The sequence below is a fragment of the Perna viridis genome, chromosome 2 (assembly GCF_037379345.1).
Source record: "Perna viridis isolate PV_CMFRI_1.1 ecotype Kerala chromosome 2, ASM3737934v1, whole genome shotgun sequence".
Lineage (NCBI taxonomy): Eukaryota > Metazoa > Mollusca > Bivalvia > Mytilida > Mytilidae > Perna > Perna viridis.
Window position 1 is genome coordinate 69,417,834 of NC_142446.1, and position 15,388 is coordinate 69,433,221.

The 15,388-nt window shown below is 32.0% G+C and overlaps 2 protein-coding genes and 1 long non-coding RNA gene across 17 annotated transcripts in view; 2 read left to right on the forward strand and 1 right to left on the reverse strand.

Annotated features, from left to right (window-relative positions):
* The window catches only part of LOC148626695 (peripheral plasma membrane protein CASK-like), a 175,723-nt gene extending 167,564 nt beyond the window's left edge, over window positions 1-8,159 (forward strand). For all 15 annotated transcript variants that reach the window (XM_088570886.1, XM_088570892.1, XM_088570888.1 and 12 more), the window contains one exon: window positions 3,322-8,159. In XM_088570886.1, the coding sequence (XP_088427012.1) occupies window positions 3,322-3,498 (177 nt within the window). In that variant the 3' untranslated portion in view covers window positions 3,499-8,159. The remainder of the gene's footprint in view (window positions 1-3,321) is intronic.
* A 1,043-nt stretch (window positions 8,160-9,202) lies between these two features.
* On the forward strand, window positions 9,203-11,457 carry LOC148626696 (uncharacterized). Its single transcript, XR_015920141.1, has 3 exons — window positions 9,203-9,361; window positions 10,585-10,784; window positions 11,362-11,457. It is a non-coding gene; the product is annotated as an uncharacterized LOC148626696 (long non-coding RNA).
* A 2,444-nt stretch (window positions 11,458-13,901) lies between these two features.
* On the reverse strand, window positions 13,902-15,368 carry LOC148626697 (beclin-1-like). The gene has a single exon (XM_088570905.1). It carries the CDS (start codon window positions 15,274-15,276, stop codon window positions 13,954-13,956), a length of 1,323 nt encoding a protein of 440 aa, XP_088427031.1. The 5' UTR covers window positions 15,277-15,368; the 3' UTR covers window positions 13,902-13,953.
* Window positions 15,369-15,388: the final 20 nt, after the last annotated feature.

Consider the following 15,388-nt stretch of genomic DNA (forward strand, 5'->3'; position numbering starts at 1 on the left):
TTTTAGGTCCATTTTACAAAAAAAAAGGCACGAACTTTGGTACACCAGGACAGGTCAACCTAAAAACAGACTTTTTCTACTTTCACTTTTATTTTGAATTCATAAAATAGACCCCTTTTCTGAACCATTATTTTTCATGAAAATACAGTTTTTCCTGTTTTTTGTGTCTTAGTTTGATATTTACCCTGTATTTTTGATGAAAAATGATAGACATTTGCCACGAAACAAAAACAGGAAAAGGCAAAAAGGAAGCGTACTATATTTTTCAGCCTCCATGTTTTGACATACACCCACTCAGGAATATGTAATACAAGACTGATAGCAGATAGTATATTCTGGCCTAACCAATTTGGTTTCTTAGTGTTTCGATATTCAGAAATAACATATATTTATGTTTAGAATTTCCTGTAACTGATCTTGATTTTGATAAACAAGGGGTCCAAAAATCAGAGGGCTTACTTGTTTTTTTCATTATATTCCCCACAAACTAAGTTAGGAAGTATATAGGTTTCACCCTGTCTGTCTGTCTGTCCAAACTATTTTCTTAGAAACTTGCAGCATTGTTATGAAACTTTGTGGTATGAAATATAACCACATGGAGGTGTGCTTACTGTCAGGAATTTATATTAAAATGTAGAAATGACTGCTGTTGAACTTTTCCAGCAAAACTTGGTCTCATGTGATGTTATGCAACTTAATGGAGTATTCGATTAGCATATTGGGGTGCGCATATTATCAGGAATTTATGTTTGGGTAAAAAACTGTAGAAATGACAGCTGTTTGAAATTAGGCATTTTTCAGCAAAACTTGGTCTGATGCTGTGTTAAATTACCATATTGGGATGGGCATATTTTTTTGAATTTATGTTTAAAGGAGAAGACCATGTTACTGTGCTAGTCATGAATATCGAAACTAATCTGTTAAATATTCATGAAAATTAAATTGAAACAAAATAATTTCCTTTTCTTAATTAATTAATCAAGATTTATAATTAGGACATTTGAATTTTCTGCGCCTATGGGCGCCACCATGATTGGTTGAACTGTGACGTCACAAAGTCGGTTTGTAAAGTGAAAGTAATTGATTACAATGTCCCAAAAATCACAAATTTGGGACATTTCCCCTATAATTTCGACCCAGAATAGACAGAAGAAGAGATTGAGGCACAACATATAAGCAAATATCAGACATTTTTGCCGACCAGCAGGATTTGCAGCCAGATGACTAGTATTGGTAAGGAAAATCTTACGACTGCTTCCGAAGAATGTTCATGTTGCTGGTGAAAAAAACTTTCAGAACATTTCTCTTTTATCATTCGTGCAATCATAAGCTTGACAAGTCATCATGTTTTGGTGATTAGATAAAAAGGATGGTAGAAATATTTACGGAATATTCTTTGTTTACTTATTATTTGCAGTACTTGTATTAGTACCAAACCGACTTAATGGCGTCACGAGCCAATCGGAAACTATCGATGAAAATAAAAAAGTCTGACTATGATCTTCCTTCAGATAGGAGAGTTCTACAAGACGGCTATCTACTTATATTTCAAGGATTTCGAACTTTGCATAGCCTTGAGCATTTTATAAAAGCGCATTTTGCATTAAAGGTTATTTATTTTTTTTACATGGGTATGATTTATCATAAGAGCCTAACTTAATGCAAAGGTGGTCTTTCCCTTTTAAATAAATTTGCAGTTATATTCTGTAATTGTGTTGTCAACACCAAAAAAATAGTACTGATTGTGATTTGGAGTTTAGTGTTTCATAATTGGCAGCAACAAGGTGTGTCAAAAATGCTTAGTTTATCCTCCATAAAAAATGTTTCCAATATGAATCCTTTGTCAACATTGGTCCTCAGGGTCAACAGGCTAGGGAGAGTCCTGTTATGGGCAATGTCTAGTTTTTGTCTGCACTTAATCAAAATTTAGATTAAAGGAGTTGTCAAGCTTAGATTTAGTCTTCGAACTTCCTTGACATTTTCAGTGTTCTATATATGCAGTCATATCAAGCTGCTACTCACGAAACATTTTATGATTATGTTTCATGTATGTTAAAACATCAGCAGTGTTTAAAAGTCATAGGGCCAAGTTTTATAACTAAGTTTTTTTTTCTCTCAAATTATTCCTGAACTTTCATTCCAATCAATCAGATGGCTCAAAATGAAAGACTTTGGGAAAAACTCAGGAATCTGAAGTGAGGCACTGCAGTTAACGGTTGTGTTGTTAATTTTAAGTCCATTTTACCAAAAACAACATAATATTTGCTTGATTATATACATGTTCCAGCTGTCTCATAATTTTTATGAATATAAACAGGATTTGGGGATCCAGTAAAAACACACAAAAAGAAATGTGTGAACAAAACTAAAAAATAGAGAATATTGTCAGTTTTAAAGTTGAGACAGAAATATCACAGTGAGGCTGTTGGGGCTGTTGAGACACTGAGGTTATTCAGTGCATTGGCCATGTTACAATCAATTTGATGTTAGAAGTTATCAGCAAGAAAAATAGAAAAACAATAAAGTTGTCAATGATACCATATTTATTTATTCTTAGTTAATTCTGAGGAAAATGGGGAAAATGTTCTAGATGTAAAAATCAATAAAGATTTAATACACCTAGGATCGCTATGGAAACCATAACACTTTTGGATAGGAGTTGCTATGGTTATTGTAGTAATAGGTCTACAAGGAAAAGCTTGAAATGGAATATTGCTCCACTTTTATAACTTTCAATAAATATTTGGTTCTTGATAATGGCACATCGCATGTGGCTTCCTGATTTACTAACAGTTGAATTATGTCAATGATAGTAGGCCTGGTGAACTTTTACCTTTTATGTTCAGATTTGCAATCAAAACTTGATCTAGCCTCCAAATTAGCACTTAGTTTAAGTTCATAAATAATATGACATTTGTGAGGGGCATATCCAGAGATTTTGAAATGGAGGTTTGATTCCGTTATTTGCTAAATTTTGTCTAGAATTTACAAAAATAAAACTCCCATCAAAAGGGGACATTGCCCTGAAGCTGCCACTGTTCCTGTTAACACAATTATGAACTAGTATGATGCATAATTTCAAGTAATCTATTTTAAAAAAAAAAAAAAAAAGAAGAAACTACAAATTCAGTAGAATGAAATATTTGTAAATCTATATCCATAAGCCACCTGAAAATTAATCCTCTGTACAATGAACAACTTATCAGTGGCAGTATGTTTTGATCTCATATGCATTCTAAACATCTGTTTTACCCATGCAAGTACTTATTTCAGATTTACATATACAGGTATAAATATTTACAACTTAGTTTATCATTATAGGATGTGAGTTTAGAAAAGTTGGCAACCGAGAGTGATTTACTTGAAAAGGCATATGGACATTATTTTGACCTGAAAATTGTGAACAATGACATTGAAGAAACAATACGGACTTTAGAACAAGCAATAGATGAAGTGTGTTCTGCTCCACAGTGGGTACCTGTCAGTTGGGTGTACTGATGTAAATAATGGATGCACACAAAATGCCAAAATTATTCCAAATATGTGTAAAAGTCAGGAATTCACAGGAAATCTGTCAAACAATTGGACCATTTATTGTAATGGTTTGTCTGTTTAAACAGACAGTTTGTTGACTAGCTATCTCGTTCACAAACATTATCACATGATGATGGACTACTTTTACTCCTGATAATTATCACTTACTGTTAACATTTGATTAACAATCACTAGTAATAGTAGAAGAGCACATAATCAGTTAAGCCAGCACTCCACAGTATTGTAGAACTGCCTAATTTCGGTCTTGTAATCTGATGCTTTGTAACATTTATCACTTTAAAAAATTGTCAAGCATCTGTAAATCTATATATTTAGAAATAGCCCAAGCCAAGGCCTTCAGGATGCAGTAAAAATTTTCTGGAATAAAATTACCCACAGCATATAGGGTTACCATAGAAACCTGCAAAAGTATGCGAAAATTTGCAAAAAAGTTCATAAAATCAGGTTTAAAAATATCAAATTTCCCGCAAAATATCTGAAATTTTTATTTCAATCCCTGAAACTGTTCAAACTTTTCCCTTCAAAAACCCCTTCCTCATATGGGCATCGCCGGTTAGATTTTGAGCTATTTCACTTTGTAATCCACTTATTAAATTTAGCATGGTAAAAAATTGACTTACTTTCACTTTCACAATGAAGTCAAATTGTCATTGAAAAAAAGCCCCTTCAACATTGAAAATATATAAAACATTGCAAAATACTTTTAAAAGTCCCCTTTTTTCAGAAAATGTTTTATCAACAATAGATTCTTCATTTTTAATCACTAAAGCAACCACCGTTTTCCATTTATGTCATTTTTCATCCCTAGCCAAAAATGCGAAACTAAACTAAACTGTGGAGTGCTGGCTAAACTGCTGTTAATAAGTGGGGAGATAATTTTTACTGTAAATCTACTGTTAATAATTGGTGAATCAATGTTAACAGTTGATTTACTGTTAATAAGTGGTGAGTCGATGTTAACATTCGTCCTACTGCTAAAAAGTTTGGAGTCAATTTTAAATGTTAATGTACTGTTTATAAGTGGTGAGTCAATGTTAACAGTTGATCAACTGTTAACAAATGGTAAGCCAATGTTAACAGTTGTTTTACTGTTAGTAAATGGTGAGTCAATGTTAAGTCATTTTACTGTTAACAAGTGGCGAGTCAATGTTAACGGTCGTTTTATTGTTGATAAGTGTTGAGCCAATGTTAACAGTTGTTTTACCATTAGTGAATGGTGAGTCAATGTTAACAGTTGTATTTTCTGAGAGCTGCTCTCAGTTTGTTATTCTTCACCAAGTTGATAGGTTGTTTGTCAAAAGAAATACTTAGTATTTTTAAGTGCATTAGGTTCATGGTATGCAAATTGATGTTACAGAATTATGTGTTGTTGATAATTATGTCTACTGTGATGAATTTGTGATTGGTAATTAACCATTAGTTTTGGAAGAAAATATTTGTTGGTACATGTATTGCCAAAACAAATGATTTATAAAGTTAGTAACAAAATTTTCAGTATTTCATTTATGGTTATATTTTTTATGGGAAGTTGAATGGTTTAGATGTTTTTTTTTACAAATTTTAAGAAGTGATGCAAGTACATGTAAACAGTTACATTTTTATTGATAATGAAATTTTAAATTAGACAGAAAAGGCTTTAACAAATGATACATCGCTTTCCCTTCAAGAAGTCTGTTGAGTTGACTGTTGCTTAATAAAAAACATCTGTGACTACTTGTTTGGTGTGGTGGTAGCAATTATCTGTGTTCAACTTTTAATCAGTGATATCAGCACTTTTATTTGATGGAAGATTTTTACAAATATTAATCTTATAATTAAGTGAAAATCCCCTACAAAGTAAGTTTGTCCTAAAGCTTAAATGCTTATGTTTATGTTTTGTTTTTTTTTATTTGGTTTTTGTACAGTAAGTTCCATGGGAATATATATGTACATATATTATATTTTTTTAATTTATGAATGGATGTATGCTTTATGTACTGTATATTTATATGGTTGTCTTTACCTCAAGGTTAATGTATTTAGGATTTTTATTAGAGTTTGTAAAACAATATTTCAGAGACTCTTTACTCAATTATTTTTCATTATTATTTAGATTTTATTGTCAGAATAAGTTTGACCAAATTCATGGCCTCTTTGATTAAGTAATCTTTGATATGAATGAAATGCTTTATGATTTAAAACAAAGGGTATGGTTTACTTATCTCCCTACAACACTTCATAAGGACCTGGAAATGAATCAAGTTGGATTCAGGCAGTCATATCATTCCTGCAAAAAAATGGATGAAAAAAAGTGCAAGTAAACTTGGTACCAGTACCTTCCACGTTCTACTCCATATGATACACCTTACTTTGCTCGAAGTTCATTTTTTTTTTTAATAAATGATTGCTATCAAAGACAGACTCATCAATAGTTTATCTTTTACTTCAATGAAATATTTCAACAGCTGCTATACTTAAAATACTGTTCTTTATAAAAGTAGGTTAAAATTTAACATACTTAGTAATCTATAAATGTACTTGATAGTGTCATTTGAATGGATGGTTGTTGCTAGAATGACTTTTCCATTTATTTTTTTCTTGTTAATATTATGTAACCAAAGAGTTTTATTAAGTATAAATCAATATATAGCATGTAATTAAGTACCATTCTGTGTAAGATTCAGGCAATGGGGGGCACCTCATTTTTTTCCAATTATGTCATTTTTGCCCAAAATATATTCAGTATACCTAGAAAACAACTGAAAAACTATTCAGATTTATCCTAAAGCATCTTTTATGTAGGTATTTTTTCACTGCTTAGAGGGGAAACAGTGTGGGAAAATTTTCTTGCCATTTTTCTATATTACATTTCAACTAAACTTGATGAATCAGTATCTTAAGACAGCAAAGTTTACAAGCACTATTATTGTTATTTCTTGGGGTTATGGGCTAAAAATATTTGGATAATGCAATAAAATATCTGTATTTCTTTTCTTTTTACACATTTTGTCTGATTCTTAGACACAGAAGTACTTAAAGAGTTTTGTTGTGTGATTTTGTATTTTGTTTATATTATTTTTATTTATGAACATTGTATGGGGATATAAATTTATATATATTATATTTTATCTTTTATTTCTTTTTTTTCACCGCAGTCTTTGACAGGGGATATGAATGAATTTATATGAATAATAAATTTCACTGTTTTTTTTTTCTTTTTTCAAAAGAATATCAATGATTTTTTGTTTCACACTCTAAAAATATTTTATGTTTTTCTCTGTAAATAGAATATCAACACAATTCATGGAAATGTATGCATTTCTGGAAAATGGGGTTAATAGATCATAAAGTGGTTATTTTTATTTACGAAAGACATATTCTTGTCTAGATTAACCAGTTGAAAGAAGACGTTTATGGAAAAAAAATCAGCTAAGTTTTTTTAAACAGCAGTCTAACTAGGAAATAATGATCCAGTAATTTGCTATACATTAGAGAAACATATAATATTTATAAGACTTTAATCAAATACCACTTATAAGATCAGGAAATTTCGGTCTTTTAATGAATCAATTTTTGCAGGATTTTTATGTGGACTTGTACTATAGCAGGAATAAACAAAGGGAGATAATTTTATCTGTCAACAAAAAAGAATAATTAAATTTCTCATTCAATACCAAAATATTTAAATCCTGGAAATATATGTGACTTTATCTTTCAATTTTTGCCATATATGCTGCAATTTGTTAAGATGAACATTTTGAAAAAAAGCAAATGGGGTGATATTTCACATATAAATGATCAAAATGCTGCTAAGATCAAATTTTCAAAGTTGTGTGATACTCTCAACTGGTACATGTACAGTCAAGACTTTAATCGTTTCACAGTAAAGGCACAGATTAGCATTGAATTGATTAACTCAGAAAGTTATTACAAGGTTGTAACCTTCACTGGAAAAATTGTAATTCTGTAATATTGACAGTAACAAGAATTTTCTTTATTGTAAACTATGAAACAATTGTGGCAGTTTATTTTTGCTGTTCTATTTAAGTTAAGAACTGCAGCATGAAACTTAAACAGACTTAAGATTTTCTTTGAAGAAACTTGAGAAACAATCACAGATCTAAAACTGAAGAAACTTGAGAACTGGTCACAGATCTAAAACTGACCAAAAGTATATTGTATGATTGCAGAAACTATAAAAAGAATTAAACTAGAATTTTTTTGGTTTATGATATTTTTTCTTACCACCCTGAAACTGCATCACTTGACTTTAGGTTTTTATCTACATTAGCATATATCTGTTTAAAGTATCCAGTATGTAAAGCATGTTTGGCAAGGGCTTTTTTTAATTTCTGCTTGTTACATTGATACATTGTTAAATTCCAGAAATTTTGAAAATTTTTGAAAATTATCATGAAATCTGTATAGTCTAGTTACATTGTGATCAAAATTAAATCTAAACTGTAATCAATGGAACTGATGATTTTTTGTCAAATGTATCATACAATGTTCTGTAATTTTCAGATTGGAAGATTGTTGAAGGTTGAATATGGAATGAATGATTATGTTAAAACTTGAGGTTGTTATATATTTACTGCTGAAGAATAATAAAAAAAAGTCAGAAATCTGTCTTGGATTATTTTTATCATGTCATTGAAACAAGTTTAAAAAAAAACAGTACAAACTTTATATCCATTGTTGAAAAGTAACATTATAGAAACAGTTATGCCAGTGATACACCACAGCATATGATTACATTTACAATGCTATAGGTTGTTTGGCAAGCTATTTATTTCTTACTTGGTGTCATTAATTGGGACAGGGACTTTATCTCTAAATTAACCTCCCTGTTTTGGGTAGAGAGGAATGTCTTATGTTAAATAGGGAGAAACTGTGATATGCCCAGCAGGACTACAACAAACAGGTCAAGATCAAAATCAAAGCAAGATCAATTTGGTTTGGTTGCCAAGATCAAATAAGCAATAAAAGCTCATTTCATTAATGGTACAACCACTCCCAACCCTTGTAACCAGTTAGTGAAAGATGGAAGTCGCTTCTGTCTGAAATCGAATCCAATGATAGAGCATACTTATATAAAATCTACTAGCTGCGAAACTATAAATGTTGTAGATTGACGAAAGGACAGACACTTTGACAAAAAAGCATGTAAAACATAAGAACAAGGCAATAAATTTTTAGAAAAACCAATAGCACTGGATAAACAGATGATTGGAACTGTAAAGGATGAAAAAAAGGATGGCCACCTTGCAGCTGTAAGGTTTTTTTCAAGGTGAGCTAAAAGACCTTGAATAAATCGATAAGAACAGCCCAGATTAGGGTGACACAGAGAAGACTGGGATAATGAATGGTATAGTTCACACTGATTTTACCTTTCTTTACATTGATTGTCTATTTTTTCATATACAACTACACAAGTTTTGCAAAATGCGACATCTGCTTTGATATTAATTGCCAGTAACATCAAAGTGCATATATCTATTATCAAATGATATTTCTTGGAGATGCCACATGTTTATTTTTTCTATTTCGGTGTATAATGAAGGGGTCCAAAACAAATAATTTTAAAATTACTAATTCTAAAACGAATATTGCAGGTGTAATTTAGACACTGGCCACTAAATATCGTTGATATAACCAATAATTTGACGGAAATGTTTGGGAGTGTGAATATCATTGTCATAATGTCATATAGTATTTCAATTTAATAGCTTATAAACATATGTAATTCAGTACAGCTGTCAATACATCGCCGCAGATTCCACAGACAAGAAAGATTAATTGACAGCTCTGGGTAGGCAACTTTTAGGTAAGTTAAGTCTAATCCGGCTAAATTATTATTTAACTTAATCAGCTATCAAATGATTAATTACCAGTGTTCTCTAAATGTCCGTGTTCACATGAGTGGATCCAGTCATCATTAAAATTAAAAATAACCCCAAACATATCAATGTTACAAATTTCGGCATGGTGTACACGTATTTCGAGGTGTAACCTCTCATCAGCAGCAAGTCGCAATAGAATCAAATACGTATAGAAAGCTCAAGATTCAAAAATTAATTTTATACAAGAAGTACTAAAAAAATACCAAGTGCACCAACAATTAATTGTCTATTTATATACATGTATGTGAATCAGTACATTTGATCATCCAAGTTTTAAAATATTAATTGTTCCAAAAGTTTTCTTTATTTATATATTTTTTTTCCAATTTATTATGATTCTCTGATGTCAAATAAGGTTTAACCCGATGGATTGAGCCTCTACCTTCGCTTTATTCGTTATTATAGAAATGTATTGGCGTGCAAGGAATTATATACATGAATGTGAGAGCCCTTTTAGCTGGTTCATCTCATACAAACAAAATAAGTTTACCATGGCCTCCAGCCTCTCAGATATACCATTAAAAAAATTATGTTTATCAGCAATGCCGATTTTACCATTGATTTTTAACAGAATAAATTTTATTTTAAGTAGGGTTTTATATCAAATGAGATCATATCATAGAAACACACCTGTTTCCTTTTATTCGCACATATGTCATGTGTACATTTATACATGTTGAGTAGCAAAAAGATCGTTGCAACGATCTATACAAATATAAACGGTAAGTTTTTCTTATCGCCAGCCTTTGTTTTGAATCTACATCATTTATTATCATCTACATCTTTATCATGACGAAATCATCTTCCAATAAAAATCCCGTGTTATTTATTTCTCTTTCCTGAAATTCATAAAGGAGGGACCTGACTTTAAAAAAAATTAAGAGGGACATATATGGCGTATACATTTTGTTAATTTCTGCCAAAATTTTTCACAAATCCACATTTTTTTTCAACAAAGAGGATTTCATCCAGCATGATTTGCTCGGACTATCTTCTGTGTACTTTGTGATATTTTTATACAGTCAAACGGCAAGCTTCTACGCTTTTAAGGAACATTGGTTCTTCTGTTATAAATATCGTACTTTTTTATGCCCTTACGAAATGAATGAATACATTTTTAGATTTACATATTTGTATTTATTTATAGAATGTCGAGAATAATATTGGTTTTATTAGTACTCTCAGTCTTCGCCCTCCAGGCAACAGAAGGGTTTGGTATTCTCAAAGATTGCAAGACAGTCTGCCAGAAAAAATGTGCTAAAGTGTGCCATGGTGGAGACATAAACAACTGTGTATATTTTTGCAAACCGATTTGTCGAAAAGTTTGTCAAAATCCATTTTTGCCAAGTAAGTTTTAGGTATCAATACTTTTGATTATCTTATCTTACATTGAGTTGCTGGTGCCATTGTCTACACCTCAAAAATTCATGCATATACCATTGTGTAATAATGGATAATTTGTTTTCATACCGCCCCAAAAAACAAAAAAACAAAAAAAAAACAAAAACAAAAAAACAAGAATAATTTTCACAGCTTGCATGTCGACCGAATTTCCTCTTTCCCTAGCTAAAACTATGGCAGAGAAAATTCAGACCATCTGAATTATTTTACTATTCATTGCTACATGTATCTGATTAAACAATATAGGAATGAGGGAAGTCTGCGAGAAAACTCTTAACCCTTTTCCATTCTTATGGTATTTGGAAGTCTCCTAATTTTTAAGATTTGTGTGAAAGATTTTTTACTTCAATATCAAAATTACGTACATGAACAACATATCCAGTTACTTTATTTTTCAGAAGATAATGTTGATTATTCTTTAACTCATTTCGAGTTTTTTTTTTGTACTTGGTATTCATTATTTCATTATTCTTATGTAACTGATATTTTTGTAATAGTTTGTTTTTTTTTTTTGTTTTTATAGGAGACTAGTGATGCTGAAACCCGAGGAAGAATGAATGTTTCACCAACATTGAAGCATAATAATTTGAGAATAAAATATTTATATTTGTGATATAAATCAGTTATACTACTTTAAAAAAAAATTGTATATCCACCTGTGTTTATTAACAGGTGCGGACCCGGCGTACATCCCAGCCTAAAATTAACATTATTTATCAATTTAGTGAAGATGATCAGAATTGATATAGCAGTCATCAGGGCCCATAAGATTTGCAAAACCTGTTAGCATCTGAAACTATCTCTTACATCGCCACCAGACGTTAATTCCATTGATATGCCCCTATTTAGATTAACCCTCTTAACAGTTATATCTAAAATATCAAGTTTAATTCCTTATTTGCGCAAATAAACAAAACAAATATACAACTTTTATTCCGAACTAAATAAGCTGGAAAATTTGGTTTGAATAAACAACGATCGAATAAAAAAATACTTGACCTGTAACCTCTACTCCAACAATGTTACTCCTTGCATGGTTACAACACTAAAATGTGATTCTGAGATGTCATCAACAAAACAAAGCAAAAAGAAATGGAAGGGTCCTCTTTTCATTTGAACGGGAGTGTTCTGCCTATAATTTTCATTGTGGACTTAAATCAAGGACAACCAATAATCGGAAAATGCGAGGTTAAGGAGAAAGACAAAAAAAAACTAAGGAACAAACAGCATTGAAACTACTTCGGAAGAAAATACTGTAACAATGAAAGCTAAATATAAATGAGCAACTTTACTCCGTTAAATAACATTTTATATGAGCGGGTGTTCACAGAACAGCAGAGGACGCTTACCCTACCGATGCACGTTTCATGCTCCCAGAACGAAGTTTTAGCAGAGTTCGGATTTTTCATTACAAATAAATTACAAATTTGTCTTTAGTCCTAACACTTTCTAAATTCCGTTTTCTGGAATGGTCATTGTTTGAAGTCTTTGGCCATTTTTAGCACTTGGGCCTCACACTACAATGTAAGCAGTTGGGATTCTGTTCCTCCATAACCCAACGAAGTCAGGAAATAGCTTACCAGACAACCTCTAGCACTGCTGGAGAAGGCATCACACATCAGCATTTGGTTTCCCCATCAAATTTAGTTATTGGCTACTTGAACCATCAAATTTGAGCATTTTAACCAATTTGTTCCCTATCGCATCTTTAGACTTGAGCACCAAAAATGGGCTTAATGACCCTTACAACCTGTAACCAATTCACATGTACCTCATGGCTCCTGTGCCACAAAACTTGAAAAATTACTTAAGTCTGAGAAAATAGTGAACTGTTTGTGATGTCATTAAGTTGGAATACTTTGATTGGATTAACCATGGAAGTTAAGAATATTCTCCAACATTTAACATTTTTGGCACCAGGGCCTGACATTGTGGTGTTGTTTGCCAATACTGTCCTATTACTGAAGGAATATGAACATCCCAAAACTTACATAAAAATATACATATGTAAAAGTACACTTTCCAGCAGTGGATCCAGATATTGTGAGGAGGTTTCCAGCTGAATTCCAGAAAAAAGGAGGGTTCCATGTCATTATTGCTCATGTTTGCACAAGTTGAACAAATTTCCCACAAAAAAAGGCAGTCAACCTGTGAAACCCCTAGAATCACTACTGCCTTCTATCCAGCAAGTATGTGTTCTGCATACAGGTATATGTAAATTGATTTGCTTGAAAGAAACCTTTGTTTTATGCAGGTATAAGTACACCAATGTACATGTTTATATGACATGGTGGGCAAAAGTCCCCTTTTACCAGCTCTCACTTAGTGGCAAAGAAACTCAGTGTTTATGTAAATGCAGTGTAAAAGTTACTTAAATACCAGGGGTTTCATTATTTTTTTGTAGAAGGAACTTCTCATTTTTTTCTTTTATAAACATATATGAAATTCAGGAGGTACCTTTCAGTAGCTTAGAAAGGTAAAAGTACCTGGTACTGCCTCTTAATGAAAGGCATGAATTACTTATGGAAAATATGCACTAGGTCAAAACTACAAAGGTGCATATGTAAAAATATAAACTTTTTGCTTACCAAAATTTCCTGTTTCTTGAATAGTTTAGTTTTGTAAGTTACAAATAATTTTTAATGATAAAAATTGTTACTAAACCAATTTAGTACTGTAAATGTTTATCCAGTTTTTGGGCTTAAACAGTACTGTACATAAATGTTGGCTACATAATTAGTCCTTCAAATGTTTTTGTATCCCCCTATTCTTTGGTGCCGTCAATAAAATTTTATTGCTGCATGTTTTTTTTTGGACTTGCACCAATAAAAACAATTGTAACTCTCCCATAGATACAACAAAAAAAAGTTTTGATTAGCAAAAAAATAATTAACTGTGGAACAATAAAACCCCAAAACACACATTTTTTTTGTCTTAGGACTATGCGAAGCCATGGCAGTGTTTTACCTACAACACTGTGTACTGTAGTACTATTAAATTACGTGTCTTTCACTCCAAACCACTTTTTTCTTTTTTAATATTACAAAACAAACTAAAAATATATATAGCTAAACAAATATTTATCAAATAACATATCACAAACTTCAAATTGGTTTCATTTACTAGCAAACTGAGATGATACCCATGCTAAACCCCACTTCAAGTTAGTTAACATAAACTTTAAAGCTTTAGTCCACTGCTCTTCAGAATTAAATTGAATCTTAATGGAATATGAAGTTCCAGTGCTATTGTCTTCAATTTTTCCTTTGTCCATTCTGTAAGGTAGACAAAAACCTTTGTCACCTTTCTCTACCTCCTCCTTGAATTGTTGTAAGCAATCAAGGAATGCAACCATTGCTTGGTCAAACTTTGAGTCCCAGAAAAATCTAAAGCCACCTGAACCATAAAGAGGCAGCTCCTTAGATTTATCACTTAATGATTCAATAAAAGAATGACTTCCATAGGGCACTAATCTATACCGTTGAAATGTCAAGTTCATTTTCTTGGCCAAAGAATGAAGCAGTAAAACTGTCTGACCCCAAGCAGCATTGATCTCATGCCATTCAACAGGCACACTTGGCAGTCTTCCTAAACGAAAATTGTTAATTGTTCCAAAGTGTCCACTGTGCCAGATGTGAAATGTGGCATTAAATACATTGGTTTTCTTTAATTTGTCTAACTGCATCTGAGCATATTTAAGCTGATTATCAACACTTCTGTGCTCATCTTCTAAAGCAAGAACTTGGCGCTTATACTCATTGTACTCTTTCCAGTATTTTTCTTCCTCATCATCTAAGACTTTTGCTATTTTTTTCTCTTCATTGATTTGTTCATTTATCTTCTTGTTTTCCAACTCAACCTCCTCAAGTTGCTTTCTTAATGCCTCTTCCTCGGCTTGAAGCTGCTTAAGCTCCTCTTCTAAAGCAGCATCTTCAACACAATCTTGCTTGGAGTTAAGATTTTCTAGGAACTCCTTGTAATCTTTGCATTCATCTTCAGTTATTTTAAGCTGATGATCAAGCATATCAAGTAAGGTATCAGTGCATTCTTCACACAGTGGATGGTCCACCTCTGACTGACCTGACATAATGTCAAATAAGATGCTGGAAACTTTAATCCTATGCCCAAGAACTCCAAGTGATTCTGGTCCAGTTTCACCAAGAAGCAAAAAATCGGTATCTTCTTCATCATAGACTGGGAAATTGGGTGTTATGGCTCTCCTAGAAACAGCTTCATTTTCTTTCTCTTCTTCTTTCTGTGTGCCGTTGAACAAACTGATAGTTTCATCAGCATCTTGTTTCTGAACCAAAGGGGTGGTTAACTCTTGGATGAGTTGAGGATCGAGTGTGTTAAAGGAATAATCGAGTTTAAGAGGTTGTCGACACCTCTGACAGACAAAGCTTACTTGGGTGTTATTGCCATTGCAATTTGGGTCCATCTATAGCAAAACTTTCTAATTATTAACGTCAAGTACTTGTCGACTGCTATCAATACAACTTCCGCTAATCATATGATTAAGGCATCTGAAAGGGAAAGGATCGTTGATTGGA

Bases quoted from the DNA above. Each gene is read 5' to 3' on its own strand.
- LOC148626697 (XM_088570905.1), bottom strand. From the start codon at position 15,276: ATGGACCCAAATTGCAATGGCAATAACACCCAAGTAAGCTTTGTCTGT.